The 21,904-nt window shown below is 46.1% G+C and overlaps 1 protein-coding gene across 2 annotated transcripts in view; it reads left to right on the forward strand.

Moving 5' to 3' along the window:
* Window positions 1–16,241, forward strand: part of LOC115094355 (zinc finger protein 211-like) — a 64,641-nt gene extending 48,400 nt beyond the window's left edge. The window contains exons 7-8 of one of the 2 annotated variants that reach the window (XM_029607326.1): window positions 13,464–13,577; window positions 15,392–16,241. In XM_029607326.1, coding sequence (XP_029463186.1) covers window positions 13,464–13,577; window positions 15,392–16,023 — 746 coding nt within the window. In that variant the 3' untranslated portion in view covers window positions 16,024–16,241. The remainder of the gene's footprint in view (window positions 1–13,463; window positions 13,578–15,391) is intronic. The other variant, XM_029607327.1, reaches the window with a different exon arrangement.
* Window positions 16,242–21,904: the final 5,663 nt, after the last annotated feature.

Raw genomic sequence — 21,904 nt, forward strand, 5'->3', positions numbered from 1 at the left:
CTAATCCAGATGTGAGGGCTTCCTATGAGGACGTCAAGGCTGCTTTATTAAGAGAGCGGGGCATTCCCCGGAATACTATCAGCAGCAGTTCTGACAGGAGCCCCAGAAACCTCCTTCTTCATTTGAAAGATGCCAGTGGAAGTGACTCCAGCCACAGGCAAGGTTGGGACTGGAAGTGGCTCATCAAATACTCCTAGACCGGCCCATGACGAATTGGGACTGCTGACACACCGGGCTTACCCTGGAGAGATCCCTGGAAGTGCCGGAAGCCTTCCACCAGGCACCGTCAATGCCTGCTGGCATGAGGGGCTTGAAGAGACAATGTATAACAGTGCCCTGGCATGGTACAGAAGTTAGAGGACCTCAGCAATGACCTCCAAGATATTTATTTATTTATTTAATTAAAATATTTCTATACCGTTTTACCAATACAAGATTGACCAAAGCGGTTTACAATGATAGTAACAAAAAAAATTCAAATAAGATAAAAATAATAAAACAAAGTTAGAATAAAAATACAATCTACTTCATGATCAATATAAATAAAAATTTTAAAAATTATAACAAAAGAAGCACATTTAAATAGTTTACTATTATTTTAAATAAAAGTATAGAAAGAAAAGAAGAAATACACAAACATAGCTATCAAGATGGTAGTCTCCTGATATTAATTGAAGTTTAAGTACCCATATATGAAGCTGGGCTAGTGACTACTGAGTGGGATCGCTCTTCCCGAATGCTTCTGTAAATAAATAGGTTTTTAGTGCTTTCTTAAATTCATTTCTGCTGGAAATTTGTCTTAGGGGGTCAGGCAATGAATTCCACAGAATGGGGCCGGCCACTGAAAAGGCTCTTTGCCTGGTAATACTTAAAGCAGCCTTTTTAATTGATGGAATTTCTAATACGTTTTTTGCCGCTGACCTAAGTTCTCTGGTAGGTTTATATACTCTTAGTGTAGAACATAGCCAAATAGAATCTGAGTTATTTAATAGAGAGTGTATTGTCATGAGAATTTTGAACTGGATTCTGAATCTGATGGGTAACCGATGCAATTTTTGTAAAATGGGGGAAATGTGGTGTCTCATGAGAGTAGCCGTAAGAAGTCTTGCTGCCGAGTTCTGGATCAGCTGAAGAGGTCTGATTACAGTTTCGGGTAAACCCAGATAAAGCCCGTTGCAGTAGTCTAAACCTGAAAAAATCAGTGTCTGTAATACTAATCGGTAATCAAACTTGCTTTAGTACATGTAGTTTGAAAAACAAATTTTTTACTGTTTTAGATAGGTGTTTGGATTGATACCAATTTAACATTAATTCAACACATAAGTTTCGTGCTAGTTTAGTAATTGGAATAACGTCTTTGCCTAAAGTTATGTTTGCAGGAGGGGCGTTGCTAGGATTATCTATATAACTGAGAAATAGTATTTCTGGTTTTTTTGTATTCAATTTTAAACGATTATGAGCCATCCATTGTTCTATAGGGGGCTCGGCCTCCGTACCTGGGTTCCAGGTGCTAATCTTGTCCACATGTTTTAACTGTGGACAGAAAGGGCACTTGGCAAGGTAGCGGAACAACGTTGTTATGATTCTGCCCTCATGGGCAGACTCTTACCTTCTCTCTGCCTGCCCTGTGGTCTGGAAGCAGCAGACCCTGGTCTTCCTTGCGGCTGGAGTCGCTCCTCAGTCTGCCCTCTGCGGCTTGAGAGCTGCAGACAACGCTGGGCCTGTTCCTCGGCCCCGCCCTGCTCTTCAGCATTAGCTGCAGCATGGCTGCTGTCCATGGTTCTGCTTCCTGTTTCCTGCTTCCTTCCTAGGGGGCGAGGCTGCGTCTTTTTTGGTGATTTAAAGGGCCAGCATAGGAGTGGCCCACTGATGACCTCACTTCCTGGAAACTCCCTCTTCTGCCTATATAAAGGTCTTGGATTCATTCATGCCTTGCCTTTACAATGAGCCAGTTTTCTGAGGAGCTTCTCCTTCCTCTTGGACTCCATGTTCCTGCTCTTGCTTGGTGTTCCAGTATTTCAAGGGATCCCTCTTTGTTTTGTCTCTGCTGTTCTTGTTCTCTGTCCTTGATGTTCTGGAAGGCCTGATGTCCTCTATGGCTAGAGGTCCTTATGCTCCTGATGTCTGTTCCTGTGATGTTCCAGCTCCTCGAGTCCTCCAGATGTCCATCCCGAGGGTAAATCTGTTTTGTCCGGTTCCTGTTCTCGGACATTGGAGCCTCGATCAGTTGGATTCCTTTCCTGAGCCTGCCACGCTCCCAAGTGGTCCGTGACCAGCCTCCAGGTTGGATAGGGCGCGCTGTGGGACAGGGTGGTCCGTGACCAGCCCATTGGGTCCGCCCATGTCAGTGGGCTGTGTAGGGTGCCCTGAGGAACAGTACCCATCTGTCTTTGTCCAAGTCATCCCAGTTCCTCCTGTCTCGTCTGGATTTCCCTAGGTCCGTAAGAGATATCCTTGCCTCGAACGTTTCTGATACCCTGAGCCTCCATCTACTCTAGGTCCGGAGGCCTTCTATGGGCAAGCTCCCATCCGCTCGCCTTTCCGGATGTCCTGATGTCTTCCGTTCCTGTTGTTGATGCCTTGTGTTCTACTCCAGAGTCCCGAAGTCTTCATCTCAGCCTTCAAGCTTCAGTCCTTGTCTGTCCTCGTCTCCTTTCTGGCCTGCCACCTCTGTCACTACCCAGCGGCAAGTCCGAAAGGGTGTGGAGTTATCGGAGGACCACTCGGAGACCAACCATGTTTGGTTGGTCTCACTAGGCAGGCAAGTCGGCAGGGGCCTGGTCGTCTCCAAACCTAGATGAGGTCCGTCTTACCGCAAAGGGGCACACATCTTACCCCCTAGCGCTCCCAGTCAGCGGAGCGTAACAACGTGAGAAGAAGCCCCAGAATGTTAATGACACTTGGGAAAACGTTTGAATCACAAGTTGTCAAAACTCCAAAGGTGTAATTTTGTGGGTGTCCCACATGCATGACTTAAGGACTTTTTAATCCAGGTGGAGCTGGAGGGAGCTTCTACCCAAGCCTTGATAGATTCTGGCAGCAGCAAAATGCTTGTTTGCCAGAACTTATTATTTCAAGGACATATTAACGATAAAAAAAAAAATAGAGATCTATTTACTGTTTGGGTACTTATCATGTACTTGTGACTTGGATTGGCCACTGTTGGAAAAGGATACTGGGCTTCATGGACCCTTGGTCTGACCCAGAATGGCATATCTTATATTCTTATGTAAATAGAGACAGTAACATGCATACATGGGGACAAATAAAAATGTTCAACTTCCCATGTTCTCTTGACGACTGCTGCAGGACAAACCATGTTAGAAGCGACTGTCCTCTCCAAGCTTCCGAATCTAGTAGTCCTGGGTCGAGATTATCCCCATTTTGCAACCTTATGCAGACAACTCACAGGTGGTAGGGACAATGTAGCTAGAGGGGGCGGCACCGGAGACAGAACCGAAGTGTGCCCAGACATGTCTGATTGCTCGACCAGACATGGCCGAGCTGAGGGCTGGAGTGCATGTGACGAAGTATACCAACACTCCCTTATTCTACCTTAAGGAGCCTGGTTCAGGCTGTTAACCCAGGTCTCCTTAAGACAGAAGCCTGCAAGGGATTCTGGGTGAAGGGAGGTTTCCTTCACCCTGCCATAAGAACCCAGGCCTAGAGAGCTTGAGGAGGCCCCAGGGAGCTGCTAGGACCTCACGATACACTCAGACGATGGACATTTACCTGGTAGTAGCTCACCTTGCGTGAGGCATAACTATCTTGATTCTTGTATCTTTGAACACTGAAAATTAATACCTGTACCATAACTAAGTTGGTCCAGTCTTAATGAAAAACTTTTTATTCAACAGTCAAATTGACAGAGAAAGACATATCCTGGGACACAGAGTTTTTTATACATCCCCAATGAACCACCATGAATATGCAAACAAATCAGTAAGCATTTGCCTGCCCCTCCCCAACTCCCCCCTTGAATCCCAGTCCTCTATTCTCCCCACCTCCATCCCTCGCACTTATCCCCCCTCCCCAACTGACTAAGTGTTCTTACATCCACGTTGAAATACTCGTACGTGCTGCCATGCAACTCCGCGCTCTGGACATTGCAGCCAGCTCAAATTCAATCAGTCATTAAGAACCAGACTCCTGGAACGATGTGGTGGTGCTTGCAGATATGCATCCCAAGTCTGCAAGAAATTGCAACGATGTTGTGGTGACATTCTCGAGGCCAAATTGTCCATCTGCATCATGCGGTGAAGATGTATGTGCCAAGCCCAGAAGGAAGGAGCACCCGTCTCTCTTTAGTACAATAAAATAACTTTTTTCCCCACCGCACATGCCTTCTTGAAGAACAAACGAGGACCCACACCCCAAATGAGTAACGGGGAATGCAAGCAAATAAGATCAAAGATGGAGAGATATGGATTGGAGTATCCAATAGGTTCTTCAAATATTCCACAATCTTTCCCCAAAACTTTTGAATAAAAGGGCAGGCCCAGAAGGCGTGGGACAAACTTCCTATGGACACATGACAGTGCGGGCACATAGCTGTCGTGACCAGTTTAGCATGGTATGCGATATGTGGGGAAATATAAGCTCTCCGAAGAAATTTGTATTGCATTTCCCTAAAGTACATATTGCCAGGAACAGTTGCTATATTCCTCATACAAGCAGAAAAGGCCTCTACAGTCACTGAAAAATCCCCGTCATAATTCCATCTCGCCACAGATGTATGGTATGTGCTCGTAGGGAGGCCCCGAAGCAACCCCTTGTAATAGGTGAATAAGGAAAGTGACCCTTGTTTTCCAAACTGGAAGAAGGCCTCCAATGCCTGGAAAATTGACGGCTGCCTAGCATGGTCCGCAAGGAAATGGACAAAGTGTCGAATTTGCAGGTACCCAAAGAGATGGACATCAGTTAATCCATGCATCATCTTCAGCGTATCAAAGGGGAGTAGTTTACCCTCTACATCTAACAAATGACCCAATTGCGTAATGCCCCTCTGCCCTTATCCTTTAAAACTGGAGGAATGGGAGACCAGAAATTCCTGGTTCCCCGCTATGGGCAGGAGGTAGAAGCAGACTTTAGGCACTCCCAGTTGTTTGGTGAGAAAAGCCCAAGCCTTCCTAATGGGTGAAATTAAGAGATCCTGTGTGAGCTCAGGGGGTAAAGCGGTTAAAGGGGCAAGGAGAACAAATCTCAGGTCTATGGGGGTTACCAAAGTATTTTCTGCCAGAATATTCACAAAAGTGGACTCCCTCAAGATTCAGTTGCTTACCAGGTGCAGATTGGCCACCACATTGTATCAGGTAAAGTCCGGGACACCCATATCTCCTGACTGCCACCTCAATTTCAACCAAGGCAGGGGTATATGAGCCTTTTTCCCCCTCCACAAAAAAACACGTAGCAGTTTGTCCAAGCGCCCAATATCATGTTGCTTAAGCAAAAGCGGGAAATTTTTTAAGATGTAAAGCCATTTAGGCAGGAGAACCATTTTAAAGAGGTTAATATGACCCCCAAGAGATAAAGGTAATTCCCGCCAAGCACGCAGCTTATCCTGAGTAAGCATAAGCAGGCCCAGTATGTTGAGATTATAAATGGCTGTTAAGTCAACGTACAAATGGATCCCAAGGTATTTGATGGCGTCACCAGCCCAATGCAGCGGGAAAGCACCACCCCAGCGCTCTTTGAGAGCCTCCGGGAAGACCAGAGCTTCCGATTTATCCCAGTTGATCCGCAAATCAGAGAAGGCACCAAAGGTGGTAAACATATCAAGCAATGCAGGTAGCGAACTCTGAGGATTGGTGAGAAAAACTAAGATGCCATCTACAAATGCTGCATATTTGAAAATCTCCCTCTTCGCCCGGGAGTGACATTGTATGCCTCGTATTGCGGTCGATTCCTGCATGGCTAGTAGCATGGGCTCTAAGGTCAAAAGAAAAAGTAGTGGTAACAGTGGGCACCCCTGATGGGTGCCCCTTAAAACAGGGAAAGGAGTGGAGTGTGCTCCATTTGCCAAGATAGAGGCAGTCGGGGAGTGGTAGAGCAATTGAATGGCCTTATAAAAGAACCCACCAAATCCATAAGAGCTAAGCAAATGAAACATGTATCCCCATTCCACCCGATCGAAGGCTTTTTCCGCATCGAAACTAACACCCAGATATGGAATGTCTATCCGATTGCAGAGCGCCATGGCAACGGTCACCAGCTGTATATTAGTGAGGGCATAGCGTTTCCTAACAAAACCTACCTGCCCTGATTTAATCAAAGATAGCAAAATACCTGCTAGCCTATCTGCCAAAATCTTGTGATCCACATTGAGCAGGGATATGGGGCGATAAGAGGCGGGCTCTAACAGATCCTTCCCAGGTTTGGGAATGAGGGTCACATGTGCCACATTCCCATGTTTAGGATAAGCACCAGTAATAATCAAAGTATTGAACACTTGTAGGAGAAGTTGTGTGAGTGGGTCTATGAGACATTTATAAAACTCCAAACTGTAGCCATCCGGGCCGGGGGCTTTCAGTCTATGTGTGTTACAGATGGCCAACCACACCTCATCTTCCAAAATTGGCTCACTTAAACTCTGACTCTGGTCGGATGTGATGGAAGGGGGAGAGGAAGGCACGTGCAGAAACCCTCCCAACGTTCGGGACTCCAGCCACCAGATTTATACAATTCAGAGTAATATCTGTGAAAGGATTGCAGAATGAAAGGGGTGTCATTGACAATCTAGCCTCCCGAGGTTTTGATGGCTGGTATATAACGGGATCCCCGTGTGGATTTGATCAAGTTGGCCATCAGCTTCCCTTTTTTATTTCCAAACCTATAAAGTTTAAACTGAAAATACAAAAGGCTCTTCTTTGCCCGCTGGTGCAAAAGGGAATTAATCGCTGTTTGCAGGGATAGATAGGACTCTCTATGTGCCTGGGAATTAGACCTGATCAAAGCCTGCTTTGCCCTTTGGAGCAGGATGCTGAGGGCCAGCAACCATTTGTCCAAGATTTTCTTTTTGTGTGCCAGATAGGAAATTGTCGCCCGTCAATACCACCTTAGCCGTGTGCCAAAATAATATTGGATCTCTACTATGTTTGGAATTCAAATTGGAGAAATCCACCCATCTCTCCCGGAGATACTCCTGAAAGGGGACTTCATCCGCTAAGAAATATGGGTAAATGCCAGTGAAAGATTGAGGGCGCCATGGGGGGTTGTGACAGCTCTATCCATATCAGGGCATGGTCAGAGAGAACGATATCTCCAATCCCAGCTTCAGAAATTTTGGAAAAATAACGGGCGCTCACCAGGAAGTAGTCTAATCTAGAGTGCGTCACGTGCACTCTGGAGAGGTGGGTAAAGTCTCTGTTAAAGGGATGCAAAGTACGCCAGGTGTCCACTTAGTGTAACGGCAGCATGGATTCACCAGGGGAAGATCCTGTCAGACAAATCTGATTGACTTTTTTGACTGGGTAACTAAGGAATTGGATCAAGGAAGAGCGCTCGATGTCATCTACTTGGATTTCAGCAAGGCTTTTGATACGGTCCCGCACAGGAGACTGGTGAATAAAATAAGAAGCTTAGGAGTGAGTGCCAAGGTGGTGACCTGGATTGCAAACTGGTTGACGGACAGAAAACAATGTGTGATGGTAAATGGAACTTACTCTGAAGAGAGAGCGGTGTTGAGCGGAGTGCCGCAGGGATCGGTGTTGGGACCGGTCATGTTCAATATCTTTGTGAGAGACATTGCGGACGGGATAGAAGGTAAGGTTTGTCTTTTTGCGGATGACACTAAGATCTGCAACAGAGTGGACACGCCGGAAGGAGTGGAGAGAATGAGATGGGATTTAAGGAAGCTGGAAGAATAGTCGAAGATATGGTAGCTGAGATTCAATGCCAAGAAGTGCAGAGTCATGCACATGGGGTGTGGAAATCCGAAAGAACTGTATTCGATGGGGGGAGTAGGGCTGATATGTACGGAGCAGGAGAGAGACCTTGGGGTGATAGTGTCTAATGATCTGAAGTCGGCAAAACAATGTGACAAGGCGATAGCTAAAGCCAGAAGAATGCTGGGCTGCATAGAGAGAGGAATATTGAGTAAGAAAAGGGAAGTTATAATCCCCTTGTACAGGTCTTTGGTGAAGCCTCACCTGGAGTACTGTGTTCAGTTCTGGAGACCGTATCTCCGAAGGGACAGAGACAGGATGGAGGCGGTCCAGAGAAGGGCGACCAAAAAGGTGGAAAGTCTTCATAGAATGACTTATGAGGAGAGATTGAAGAATCTAAATATGTACACCCTGGAGGAAAGGAGGAGCAGGGGTGATATGATTCAAACTTTCAGATACTTGAAAGGTTTTAATGATCCAAAGACAAGGACAAACCTTTTCCGTTGCAAACAAATCAGCAGAACCAGGGGGTCATGATTTAAAACTCCAGGGAGGAAGACTCAGAACCAATGTCAGGAAGTATTTCTTCACAGAGAGGGTGGTGGATGCCTGGAATGCCCTTCCGGAGGACGAGGTGAAGACCAAAACTGTGAAGGATTTCAAAGGGGCGTGGGATAAACACTGTGGATCCATAAAGTCTAGAGGATGTGAATGAAGAGAAGAGGCAAGGGGTGGCTTGCTTGCGGGAATGACGGCTACTACCTGGAGATTAATATCCTTATTCAATAAACATACACACAGTTAATGCGACTCCAATATTGCTCTATGCTTCAACGGCAAGAGGAAATGTGGAAAAAAGGATTTGCATCCACAAAAAAGCAGGGGAGTAGCTTGCTTGTTTCGGCGGTTACTACCCCAAATCAAATAAGCCTGATACTTCACTTGCAATGTACATCCAACATAGCTCTCTGCTTCAATGGCAGAGAGAATGAAGAAAAGATGATTTATTTATTTATTTATAATTTTTAATTTTTATATACCGACCTTGCATAAAATGCAAATCAGGCCGGTTTACATTGCAAACTGAACAAGCAGGAAATATAAATCCTTAGTCGGATACATAGAACATCTAGAATTAAAAATGTAAATGCAAACTTTTTAGACAGCTTAATAGAGGTTAATTAAATAACAAACATAACTAAACTTATTTTACACAAAGCACGAAAGTTAGCACGAAGGGGAGCACAAAGGGGAAAGCCCCTTTGTCGCGCCCCTTCGGCGTGCGACGCCCGGCGCGCAACGCCTGATGGAACGGCGTCTTTTACCGGCTCTGCCGTTAGCATGATGATGTCATTTTGTGGGCGAGTCTCATTCTCTCTGAGGACTCCCTCCGTTGTCAGTTTCAGTTTCATGGCGATTCTTTTTCATTTTTTTTTTTTATGTTTCAGCCCGGGATTGTCTCTCAGGGCACCCGATGCTAGTGGGCTGCCCCTCACCCTCGCTGCCCGACGGAATGGCGTCTTTTACCTGCTCTGCCGTTAGCATGATGATGTCATTTTGTGGGCGGGTCTCATTCTCTCTGAGGACTCCCTCCGTTGTCAGTTTCAGTTTCATGGCGATTCTTTTTCATTTTTTTTTTATGTTTGTTTCAGCCCGATTTATATCAGCATCAACCAACAAGGAATGAATTACATAGTCTGGGTAAACAAATAAGCATGGGTGTAGCTTGCTTGTTACGGTGGCTACTACCCCGAATCAATTAAACATGATTCTTGACTTGGAATAAGTATCCAGCGCAGCTCACTGCTTCAGCAACAGAGGGAATTAAGTAAAGAGGATTTTTATTCAGACAACCAACAATGGCTGAATTGCACATGCAGGGTAAACAAACGGGAGTAGCTTGCTTATTACGGCGGTTACTACCCCAAACCAATTAGCTAGATACTTCACTTAGATGCAGCTCCAGCACTGCTGTCTGCATCGATGATGGGGGTGGAAGGGAATTGGAACCAAAAAGTTACCAATAAGGGCCCTGACCTCAGCGGTCAGAGTAACAGATTATGAAAACAAATAGGTGTGAAAGCTTGCTGGGCAGACTGGATGGGCCGTTTGGTCTTCTTCTGCCGTCACTTCTATGTTTCTATGAGGTCTGTAAAAGCCAAATCCCCTTACTGTAAGCCCCTTCATTCTGGGCAACGGAGGACTTATCCTGCACTGCATTAAAATCCCCTCCAACAATTACGTGACAATCTATGTAGGGAAGAAGCAATTGATGTAGGATTTGGAAAAATTGTGCGCTGTATGTATTCGGGGCGAAAATGTTACACAGAACCAGGGGGGTGTGGTTGAACTCTGTCACTAGATTAGATAGCAGCATTAGGGGTCCTTAATTTCCGTTATAATCTTAATTGGTAGATTTCTCCGAACTAAAATGGCCACCCCCGCGGACCTAGTGTTGACGGATGCATAATGTACTGACCCCACCCAATTTTGACGTAATTTTGCATGTTCTATATCGGTCAGGTGGGTTTCCTGTAGAAAGGCCAGATCCGCTGACTTCCTTTTTAAAGCCTGCAGGATCTTGGATCTTTTGATGGGGGAATTAATACCACACATGTTCCATGAAAAAATACAAGTGCCTAGGCTAGCCATCAAGACAGATCAGGAAGGCCAACAAGCATTGCGTCTTAAACATATCTAAGAGGCGTGGCCCTCTCAGCATAGACCACCCCCTTGAGGCAATGTGTCCAGCAGCAACCAGTTGAGAAACACGTAAGGAACACTGACATAACATGAGCATAGTAAACCCCCCTCCCCCCCTTTTCTTTCCCCTTCCCCCCATCCCCCTCCTCTTCCCCTTGTTCTTCTTAACCCCATATTGAGATCACTAAAACGCTAACAGCTCGCACCCCAGCCCCACTCACACACCAAATATGGGGTAGCATAATAAGAGAACAAGACAACATGTCCAAGCATTCACAAACCAGCCAAGAACACATGAAAAACAGTTCTTGCAAAACTAGGTGCTAGGCTAAATGGTCCGTCCCAAGAAAGAAAAGCAAAGTGGATGGCCTGCGCTTAGGTGAAGGAGCCCAGAAATATAACGGAAATCTGCGCAGGCAATGTGAGACCGTGCTGGAGGTCCGAAAAAGAACCAAATGGTAGTAAAAATAGAAAAAAAAACCAAGTGGTTCACGTTCCTCCCCTTGCTGCGGCGAAACTGAAGTTAACCAGGGTTCTCCCTGCCCTGTTTATCTCTCATGATCATCAGGGGGCTCCCGGGGATCTGCTGATGGCCCATCCAGCAAGTTGATATAATCTTGTATCGCCCCCACATCTGAAAACCAGCGTGGGCCTCCGGGGGTCATCACACGGACCTTAGCTGGGTAGACGACAATTGCACGAAGGCCTGGGTTGTGCAATTTTGCACAGTAGGCGGAAAGTGCATGTCGTTGTGCTGAAAGGGCCACGGAGAAATCCTGGAAGACAAGGAACTTTTTATTGTCATACAGAAGGGCTTTCCCCCCACGCACTACCTGCAGGATCTCTGCTTTGTGAGCGAAATTTAAAATTTTCACTATAACTACACGAGGGTGATCTGCTGAGTCCGCTTCAGGCCTAACCTGTGAGCACGTTCAACACGCAGGGGTCCACGCTCCTGAGAAATGTGTAGTTCCTGGGTCAGCCACGCTTCCATCATCCTAGGGAGCTCTTTTTCATCGAGGGATTCTGGCAGCCCCACGAACCGGGGATTCGATCGTCTGGACCCGTTTTCGAGGTCCTCCAGACAGTCTGTGTGCTGAGCTATAGCCATCTTCAAGGCTGCCAGCTTCGATTGTGAGGCATGGAGGCCATCTTCAGTATCTGAGACCCGTTGCTCCAACTCAGTAAAGCATCTTTCATATCCGGCGATCAAGGTAGTAAGGTCCAAAATTTGGTTCGATATTTTTTTAAATTCCAGCTCCAGGGCCTCCACTACAGCAGCTTTTATATCGGCCCAGTTTGCTGGGACAAGTGTCTCTATGGCTCCTGCATCGTCATCCGACGGCATATCTGTAGGCCACACTCTGTCCTTGTCCTTTTCTCTCTCCTTTTTGGCGGTCCGCATTGACATCGCCCCCAGAAATCGATAGCAATGTATAATCGAACCAAATGATTATCTGCAGGGGCCCTTATATTAGCATTGGCTGTTATGGATGGGGCTGGATGGCTAAACCTCGAGCCAGGAAGGGAAAGCTACATCCACTCTCCTTCACACCATCACTTGATCCTCTCAAAATACATTTATTATCTCTGGTCCAGTCTTATTGTATTCCTAAACTATTCCTGTGGCCACAGCAGGCCTGAATACGCTACAGTCTGACTTGTATGACTGTATGCTGTTGCTTGTTGACATGGGTTTGTGGGTTAGCACAAACAGTCTGTAACTCCTCAGAGGATAGACCTACACTGGACTCTGATTTTTCTTATATAAACTTTATTTTCAAAGGTGACTTACCTTCAGCCACATTCACACTCCGGATTTGTGTTCAGTATTCACATCTCAGGATTTACTTTCAATATTCACATTCATCAGTATTCACCTTCTTGTAGGAGGTGCCTTCTCCTGGAGACCCAGGGCCTGTCTATTCCCAGTTGGGCCCAGACTCTTATTACTGTTCTCTGGAGATCTCCCCTCCGAGCTACCTGAGTGTCTAGCTTTTAAGGTGGACCAGACTAGATGCCTGGTCCAGTACTGGTTAAGGACGGTTTCCAGGGACACTCCTTTCCAGGGTTTTTATGATGATCTTCATGAGAATTTTGTTGGATATTAGTATTGCATTAGTTATTTTATTGAATTAGATTATTTTATTTTAGTATATTATAGCTTGTTTGTATTATATTTTATTTGTAAATTTGCATTGGCCATTTTAATATAGTATATTTTGCTTGTATTTTAATATTGCTGTTTTTCTGTTTTTATTTGTAACCCACCTTGTGTTCTTTGAATAGACAGGCTAGAAATCAGATTTTAGTATTTGGAATGTATTTTACATAAACATACCTCCCTGAAGAGGTAGATAGTAGTATCTGTTCAAGAAGATCATGGCAACTTTAATGTATATAAGTGTTCTATTTTGAAATGAAATACATTTATTTTTAGCAGCATAAGGGTACCTCCATCTGTTTTTTTTCTAGATCATTGGAACACACTGTGTAGCTTTGAATAGACACTGCGTAGCTTTGAATAGATACTGGTGGGCCATGGGGCATTGCAGGAGGCTTTAGTAAGTGAACTACATCTCCCTTTTTGACTAAAGATGTTAGGAGATCCAAGTGTGGCATTTCAAAATGCTGAAGGCATGCCCAGAAGCTGAGAGGTGGGACATTCCAGATTTGTTTATTACATCACACCACTGCAGCCTCCTTCCCTCCCAGGAACAACACCAGGAAGCATTGCTGCAGGGAAGCCTGAACTGGGGAGCAGAGGTTAAGCTATAGTTAAAGTTTGCAAACTGCTGCAGTCACCTTAGAACCTGATGCTCTACCCTTCAGATTAGGAAAACACCAAATAAGGATACATTTTCTGTTTGATAACAGGCCGTGCTGTTTTCCATCCTGACATTTCCTTATGGATTAAACAAGAGGAAGAATCAGACTCCAAGGGTCATCAGGACTCAAAAGGAAGGAAGACCCTTCATAACCCCATCAAAAGTGAGTCATTTTTAGCAAGTTGGACTAGAGAGCAGGTTTTGGTTTGCAGTGTTTTTGATCATCTCTATTAGAGCAAGTACCCCTGCATCCTATTTGTCAAGGAGAAACCATGAATGGAAATACTATAACGTTACATGGATACAACATCACTTTTACCACCACGGTCAAACTGATGTTAGGTTTAACAGTATATGGTTCATGATCTATTCATGGAATCCTACAGCCAGTCCTTGTTCATTGAAATAAAAGGCAACTTTTCTTGCACCTACCAGTACAGTAATAGCTCATGTGGCTCAGCACAGCTTGGAGCACAGGAAATATGTTAGTCTGCTGCCCATAGGGAAAAGAGGGAGTGAGCGAGCAGCTTGTATGATGTGATGCATTCAAGCCTCTGGTCGGGGTGAGTGAAGGAGAATGCCACTTTAGGGCTAATTTTTGAGACTTCCCTTGGAGCGCTGAGCCAGCAAGAGGACCTGTCTCAAATGGGCAATCATAGAGTGGCAGAGGAAGAAGTTTTGTATTAATGTTTGTACTTCTAGGTAAAAAGCTACTTAACTTTTTTATAAACTTAGGAAAAATACAAAATGTTTGGGCAACAGCGATGGTCTTAGAAGCAAAAAGCCCTCAGGACACAGAATATGATCCTTAGGAATGGCTCAGGTCTCTGAAGGCACTTTGAGGCTAATACTCAAAAAAAAAAAAAAAAAAAGGTGAGTGCCTAAAGTGCCTATTTTCAGCCAAACTTAGGACCCTAAGTTTTCAGCTGAATATTCACCTAAATTTAAGCTGGCAATTCATTTGTCCAGTTTTAGGAGTCTAACAGGATCATTTATCATTTTGCGTTAGGGCCTTAACGCTAGCGATAACGCCATAATATGCATGTTAACTAGCACAACGCGTGCTATTATGCAAATGTTGCATTTGCTATGCAAGTGGGGAGGGGTTTGGACGGAGTGAATAGTAGTGAGTGGCTCCTAATGTCAAATACAATAGAGTAATGCACAGCAATGCAGGTTTTAATGCTAGAAATAACTACACCTTTTTTCTGTGCATTGTACCCGCGATGTATTATCGGGCGAAAAGGTTTTAATCGCATATGCCATTGGGAGAGGGAGAAAGAGACTAATATGTAACTTTACTATTTCTACCACTGTAAGAGGGAGCACTTTTAACTCTGTGTGGGGTTTGGGGGGATGGGGTAGTTTTGGGGGGGTGCGGCTTTACATACATAGAGTTACGAACAGCAAAGTTGACATCACTGAAGATTTTCTGCTGTTAGAATCGATGAACGATAGAAGAGGAGTTGATTTGTACTTAGCTTGATGCACTCTCTACCTGCTCTAAACTTAGCTGCATAACTTATGTGGCCAAGACCGAATATCAGTAGTTAGCTGCATAACTTGTACAGCTGACTTGCTCAACCTCGATTTGCCCACAACACGCCTACAAGTTATGTGGATAACGTTTTAGCCATATAAGTGACGTTTGTGGCTAAGCGGCGTCTGCTGAATGTAAGCATATACTCAGTGGCTGCTATTTAACAGCATAAGTTACGCATATCCAGTTAAATAGCACTGAAAGTGCTTTGAATAATGATCTCATTATTTCCAGAAATAGCCACGTACTGTGAGCGGCCCTACAGATAAGTGAGAGAGCAAACATGCTCCGAGACGGGGAGGATTTTGTCCATCTCACTTTCTCACTGTCATACTTGAGTCATTCTGATATCATTGGGAACTGAGTGTTCGTATGCATTTATTGTTACCTATATTTTCACAAGGTAAATCAAGAGCTAACTCTTTTTATTTCCACAGACGACAGTGAAGCACCAAAACCCAGAAGGAAGCAGCAGTATTCCGGAACTTGCACTAAGAAATGGAAGCTGAATGAGTCATTATTGGACATTACATCTGAAAACCATATGGATATTCCTTGTAGTCAAAATACCTGCAATAAGCAGCAAAAGGTGAAAAAAAAGGAAAGGAAACCTCCAAAAGATATACTGCCTAACTATACTGGTTTTGAAAGAGGCTTCATTAAATTAATATACCCCATCCAACGGCAAACAGTTCTTCAAAGAAAGAGACCATATCCTTGCACTGAATGTGATAAAAGTTTCACAAAACGGGCCCATCTTCGGGAGCACATGGGAATCCACACAGGGGTGAGACCATATGCATGCCCTAACTGTGAAAAACGCTTCAGAAAGCAATGTAATCTCATTGTGCACCAGAGAACTCACACAGGAGAGAAACCACATAAGTGTAATGAATGTGGGAAAAGCTTCAGCCAAACCTCAAATCTCTTCATACACCAGAAAATTCACAGAGGAGAGAAACCTTTTATGTGTGCAGAATGTGAGAAATGCTTCAGTCGCAAAGCCTATCTTTTTCAGCACCAGAAAATCCATGCAAGAGAAAAAGAAAAGCACTTAGTAGCATCATAAAAGCTCTAGAAATGGGGAAAGCACACTCTGCTCCATTGATTATTGTTCACCATTGAAAATGTAAATCCATTGTCTGCCAAACATGGATAGCTTCACTCCGGCTTTGTCATTCATAGCCTAAGGATTGGGATTTAAGGGAGTCTCACAGATGTCTTGTAACAAATTCATGAGATTAAACATCCTTGATAAAATTTGGAGTAAAAAGTAAGACAGACTGACCACAGTGTGATGTTGGAAATTTTTTTTTTAATATAATTAAATCTTTATTAGCAGACGTGCAAACACCAGTAGTTTAATACTTTAGAATCCAAAGCATGGAAAAATCACAAACATTACAATCAAGTCTTCTACTGTGTTGGAAGCACAGGTCAAAAACTGAAAGCATTAAACAACAGACCAAGTACCTCACATAGACTGATTTGTTTAGCCATTTAGCCTAACCCCCAACCAACCAACCCCCCTGAAACTCCACTAGAGACCCCTAGATTAATACAAGCTCCCTTCTTTTCACCTCCGCCTCCCCCCGGTACCCCTATTGTTTATCTTTCCACTGTACGCAAGGTTTCCAAACCTCAAAAGTACGTAACATATTGCAAAGGGCCATAAGTTTTTCCATATAGAGTATACCTTCCCAATCCTGGAAGAGACTGCTCTTAATAGTTCGCATTGTAGGCTAGCACCACATCATGGCAATTTCACACCTGGTTGCAATCAAAATTTGCATCATCAAGCACTGCTGAGTTTCGTTCCCAGTCTCAGCTGGTATACTCAACAGATGTACTTTGGGATCTTTAGAAACAGATTCTAAGGATATCTCGCACTATGATTCTATCCCACAACCTGCTCGCCTCCAAACACTCCCACCACATATGGAAGAATGAGCCCATGGAACCACATCCCCTCCAACACTTGTTATCTAAATGGGGAAACATTGTACTCAACCTAGCAGAGGTCAGATACCATTTGTGGAGTAGCTTGTATCCATTTTCTTTTATTAGGGCTGAAACTGGCCCATCCTATTGGTAACCAAGAAACACTGATCCCAAACACTAGCTTCCAGAGATTCTCCCAAATCTTTCTCCCAGGCTAATTGAAATATGTTGTTTCGAGGTCAAAGCCCCGTTTAGCAGTGTATATATCTTAGATATGGGCCACTTAATCCCTCCAGCTTGATCACAAAAACCTACAAAAAGTGTTTTGCCCTTCTGTAGATCAGAGCTTATTTTCTCAGCCCAAAAGTAATGAGCCACTTGGTTACAGGTAAAATCAGTCGCTCAGGTGATATATTTGATGCAGTTTTTCGAAAGACAATAAACCATGACCAACCCAAAGTTGCTCTAATCTTGTTATCCCCTTCCAAGCCAGCTCGCTATAACCCCAGCCTCCAGACCTGGAATAAAGTTTTTATTAAACAAAAACGAGGTGTGGTGGAAAAATCACCTATGTCCTGCTAGCCTCTTTCTCCATGTCCCCATACCTCCATGATTAAGCGTGAGTATGATGATAAGCCCCTGATGGACAGAGGACCATACACGGATGTCCAGCGGGGGAGTCCCCCACCACAAAGTATGCAATAAGTACCCAAGCCTTAGTATGCACTTCCACATGACCCTGCAACATATTACTCAGCTGTGCTGCCACATAGTACCACAGTACGTTAGGTACCCCAATACCCCCTCTTAGTTTCTCTAGAAAAAGAACTCTGCATGACACCTATGGGGGTTGATGGTGTCAAATAAATCAAAATAACTTACGCATCCAGCTGGAACTCATACTGGTAGCGTCTGGAAGAAATAATATCTTGGGAGGATATTCATCTTGCAAATAGCCACTCTACCTAACCACAAAAAATGCAGTCTATCCCATCTGTCCAGATCCCTTTGTTCCTCCAAGGACAAGCAGGATGGTAGTCCTCACATATGAATGACATCATCGGATGGAGACTGGCATGGAAAACTTCTAGAAACGTTTGACTGGCACTCTGAGCATGCCCAGCATGCCGTCAACCATGCACCCACGCGGTGTCCCTCTTCAGTCTCTTCCTTTCCATGAAGCTGCTGCCTCACGGTTTGTGAACTTGCGCTTTTTTCACAATTTTTCAAACTTTTTGCTTCCCGCATCGCTTAGGGTCCCTCAGATTTTTCGTCTGTTCCTTTCTCCGCAACGTGGTAAGTTTTTTGCTTCTTCGCGGTAGATCATTGACAGTGTCCGCCAACCATTGACTGCGTGCCACATACTTTTTCCGATGGTGTCGACCAGTTTCCGCCGGTGCTCCCAGAACCCCCAGACTATGTCCATCACAGACCCTTATGAGGTCTGTGACTGCTGCCTGGGGGCATCCCATGATGTCTGTGGTTGTGACCCTTGTGCCCAGATAGCCCCAAAGGACCATCGGGCACATCTCAATAAGATGGAGAAATTATTCAGCCCCAAAGGACTGGATGCATGATCGGCATCGGGAAACTAAATCCCTCTCGGTAAGGTGGTTCAAATTTCAACTCCGGAGTCACCACTTCGACTGCTCCTCCGGACCTGATTTGGGAGCAGGGGGCTGACTGCAGTCTCTGTCGTCCTGTCCTCAGTTGGGTTGTTCTCTGTCTCCCTCAATCCCGGAAAAGACCATGGTGACCACCAAGAGTGATCAAAAAAACATCGTCGCCGCTCATCGTCATCAAAACTGAGCCACGGACTGGCATAGACATCGGTGCCTTCTCCAAAACGGTACTGGGACAGAGAAAGCAGTTCCATCCGGCCCCTCTGAAGCCTCTCTGAGGCCTTCACCGATTACTGGTGGAAGAATCGGTGCCCCCCAGCTTCTCCGGGGGATGTCCCGATTCCGCCGCCTCCTCCTCAGTCTTGTCATCTGCTGCCTTCAAGGAGGAGTTAGAGAGGCGCGTGCAGTTGGCAGTCGGCCAGTCCCTGCAGGGCTTCAAGTCTCCGGTTCCACCAGGACCACCACCGTTGCAGGAGCTTATTCCACTGATGCTGGCACCCTTACTGGAGCGGCTCAATATGCTGCTTGGTGTCTTACCAACGCAGTCTGCTTCGGTGCACCAAACCCCTTCACGGCCAAAAGGGGCACAGCTGCCACCACCACCAGCCCCCATACCGGTGAGTGTCTCTTCCAAGGAGGAAGGGCCATCGGGTTTGATGGCGGCTCGGAGATGCATGGTGCTTCGCCACCTTCCCACTCTCCCAGGGCCATTGGGATCGATTCCATCAATGCCGCTGATACCGCCAATGCCGGCGGATCCATCAACACTCCTGCGACCTCGAGGCCCATCGGTGCCTCTGGCGCCTTTTTTCGGTGCCCTTGAGGCCCAGACCCTGGACGCAGCTGGGTCTCCCAGCCCCCGCACCCCCAGGGGATCACAGTGAGGGAGAAGCCCCTTATGACCTCTGGGAAGGGTAAGCGTCCATATCCTCTACTGAGGAATCGGAGGACCTTTCCTCCAAGCCGTCTGTGGAAGAATGGCAGAAATCTCCCCTGGAGGATCTCTCCTTTGCAGGGTTTGTGAAGACTATGACAAAATCAGTGCCTTTCCAACTTTTAACTGAGCAGGACTCTAGGCACAAGGTGCTTGAGATTCTGCAGTTCATGGATGTCTCGAAAAAGTTTGTGGAGGTAGCTGTCCATGATAGTTTCAAAGAGTTGGTGGCCCGCCTTTGGGAACAACCCATATCGGTACCTCCTGTGAACAGTAAGACGAATGCCGTTTACCAGATCCAACCTATCACTGGTTCTGAGTGCCGCCAGCTCCCCCACCAGTCAGTGATGGTAGAATCCGCCCTGAAGAAGGCAAAGAGGATCGGCATCCATGCCTTGAGGTGCCCCCCACTGCAGGCAAGAGCATAGGGCCCTTGATGCCCTGGGTCACCGTATTTTTCAGGGTGCAATGTTGACAGCCTGCATTGCTTGTTACCAGCTGTACATGGGTCAGTACTCCAGAAACCTTTAGAAACAGGCCCAGGAGTTTAGTGAGCGCCTGCCGTTACAATTCCAGGAGGAATTCCAAAAGGTCGTTCAACAGGACCTTGAGTGCACGAAGTCCGCTCTGCCTATGATGTCTTTGAGACAGCTATGAGCACTGCTGCGGCAGGCATCAGGTCTCAGCGGATCACATGGCTGCACACCTCTGATTTTCGCCCTGAAGTCCAGAACTGCCTGGCTGATTTGCCATGTTCAGGGGACAATCTGTTTGGTGACAGAATTAAAGAGACGGTGGCACAACTGAAGGACTATCAGGAGACCCTTCAGCAATTGTTAATCACTACCTTTGACACCCAGCCACCCAAGAAGCCCCCTCGGAAATACCCGAAGTGGCCTTTTTATCGGCCTCGCAAATACTGCCCACCAGCACCAAGTTCCAGGGCCCAAAGCCCTCCTGCCGGACGAGGCCGAGACAGCCTCAAACCCCACGAACAACTATAGTCTGCCGCAGAACCCCACCATGGGGTTTTGACTGGCAGTCAGGGAGCATGAGCCAACCTCCTCCACAGGGTCAGCTCCAGCTGTTCACAGATCGATGGACCTCCGATTACATGGGACCTTTGGGTCCTGTCTATCAAGCATCAGGGTTACCAGTTGCACTTCCAGTGACTTCCACCCCGCTCACCTCCGTATCCCCAATAGAGATCAACAGGGGATTTGCAGATACTTCAGATAGAGCTCTCCGCCTGTGTACTGGCTCAAGCGGTCGAACCCATTCTGCCCAGCCAGCAGGGAGAGGGGTTCTATTCCAGATATTTTCTAATCCCCAAGAAACGGGTGGCCCCCAACCCATTCTGGACTTGAGCGCCTTAAACCGTTTTTTGGTGAAGGAAAAGTTCAAAATGGTTTTGCTGGGTACATTGCACCCCCTTCTCAAAGCAGGAGACTGGCATGTTCCCTCGATCTAAAAGATGCATATGCCCATCTACCCATCTTTCAGAGGGATAGGCAGTACCTACAATTCCTAGTCGACAGGAACCATTATCAGTATCGAGTTCTGCCCTTTGGCCTGGCATTTGCGCCCCATGTCTTCACCAAATGTTGGCAGTTTCGGAGCCAATCTTCGAAGGCGGGGGATTCATGTTTTCCCATACCTCAATGATTGGCTTATCGAGCAACTCCCGACAGGGCACAGGATGCCATGTGCATAATGATCCGAATTCTGAAGACCATGGGATTCCTGATCAACTACCCAAAATCTCAACTCCAGCCCTCATTACAACTGGACTTCATTGGAGCTCGACTGGACACAGTCCAGATGATAGCTTTTCTGCCTTGAGATAGGGCAGAGAACCTCATGGCTCTCACTCGACAGATCTCAGACTGCTCACATGTCTCGGCACACCAATTCCTTTGCTTGTTGGGCCACATGGCAGTGACGGTGCATGTCACCCCTCCCTGGCTCGGCTGCACATGCGCGGAGTCCAGTGGCCGTTGCATTCCCAGTGGTGTCAGGCTACTCAGGACTTCTGGTCACGACACTGTTGCAGCAGTCTCTCCAGTAGTGGGCAACCCCCTCAAATCTGGAGCAGGGATGCCCCTTTTGGAGCCCTCAATCTCAGGCTACCCTCACCACTGACGCATCCCAGGCGGAGTGGAGAGCCCATGTTGTGGGCCTCCACACCCAAGGGCTTTAGTCTGCACATGAATCACAGTTCCAAATTAACCTTTTGGAGCTACAGCTTTCAACACTCAAGATGGTCATTTTGAGTACTTAGTAATGCCCTTCGGCCTGTGCAACGCACCCGCTGTGTTCCAGAACATGATGAATGACATTCTGCGGGATTTTTTGTACAAGTGTGTCGAGGTGTACCTAGATGTCATCCTGATATTTTCTCAGAATTTGTCTAAGCATCTAGAAGACGTCAAGCAAGTTCTACTAAGACTCCG

This window comes from Rhinatrema bivittatum, chromosome 6 (genome assembly GCF_901001135.1).
Source record: "Rhinatrema bivittatum chromosome 6, aRhiBiv1.1, whole genome shotgun sequence".
Lineage (NCBI taxonomy): Eukaryota > Metazoa > Chordata > Amphibia > Gymnophiona > Rhinatrematidae > Rhinatrema > Rhinatrema bivittatum.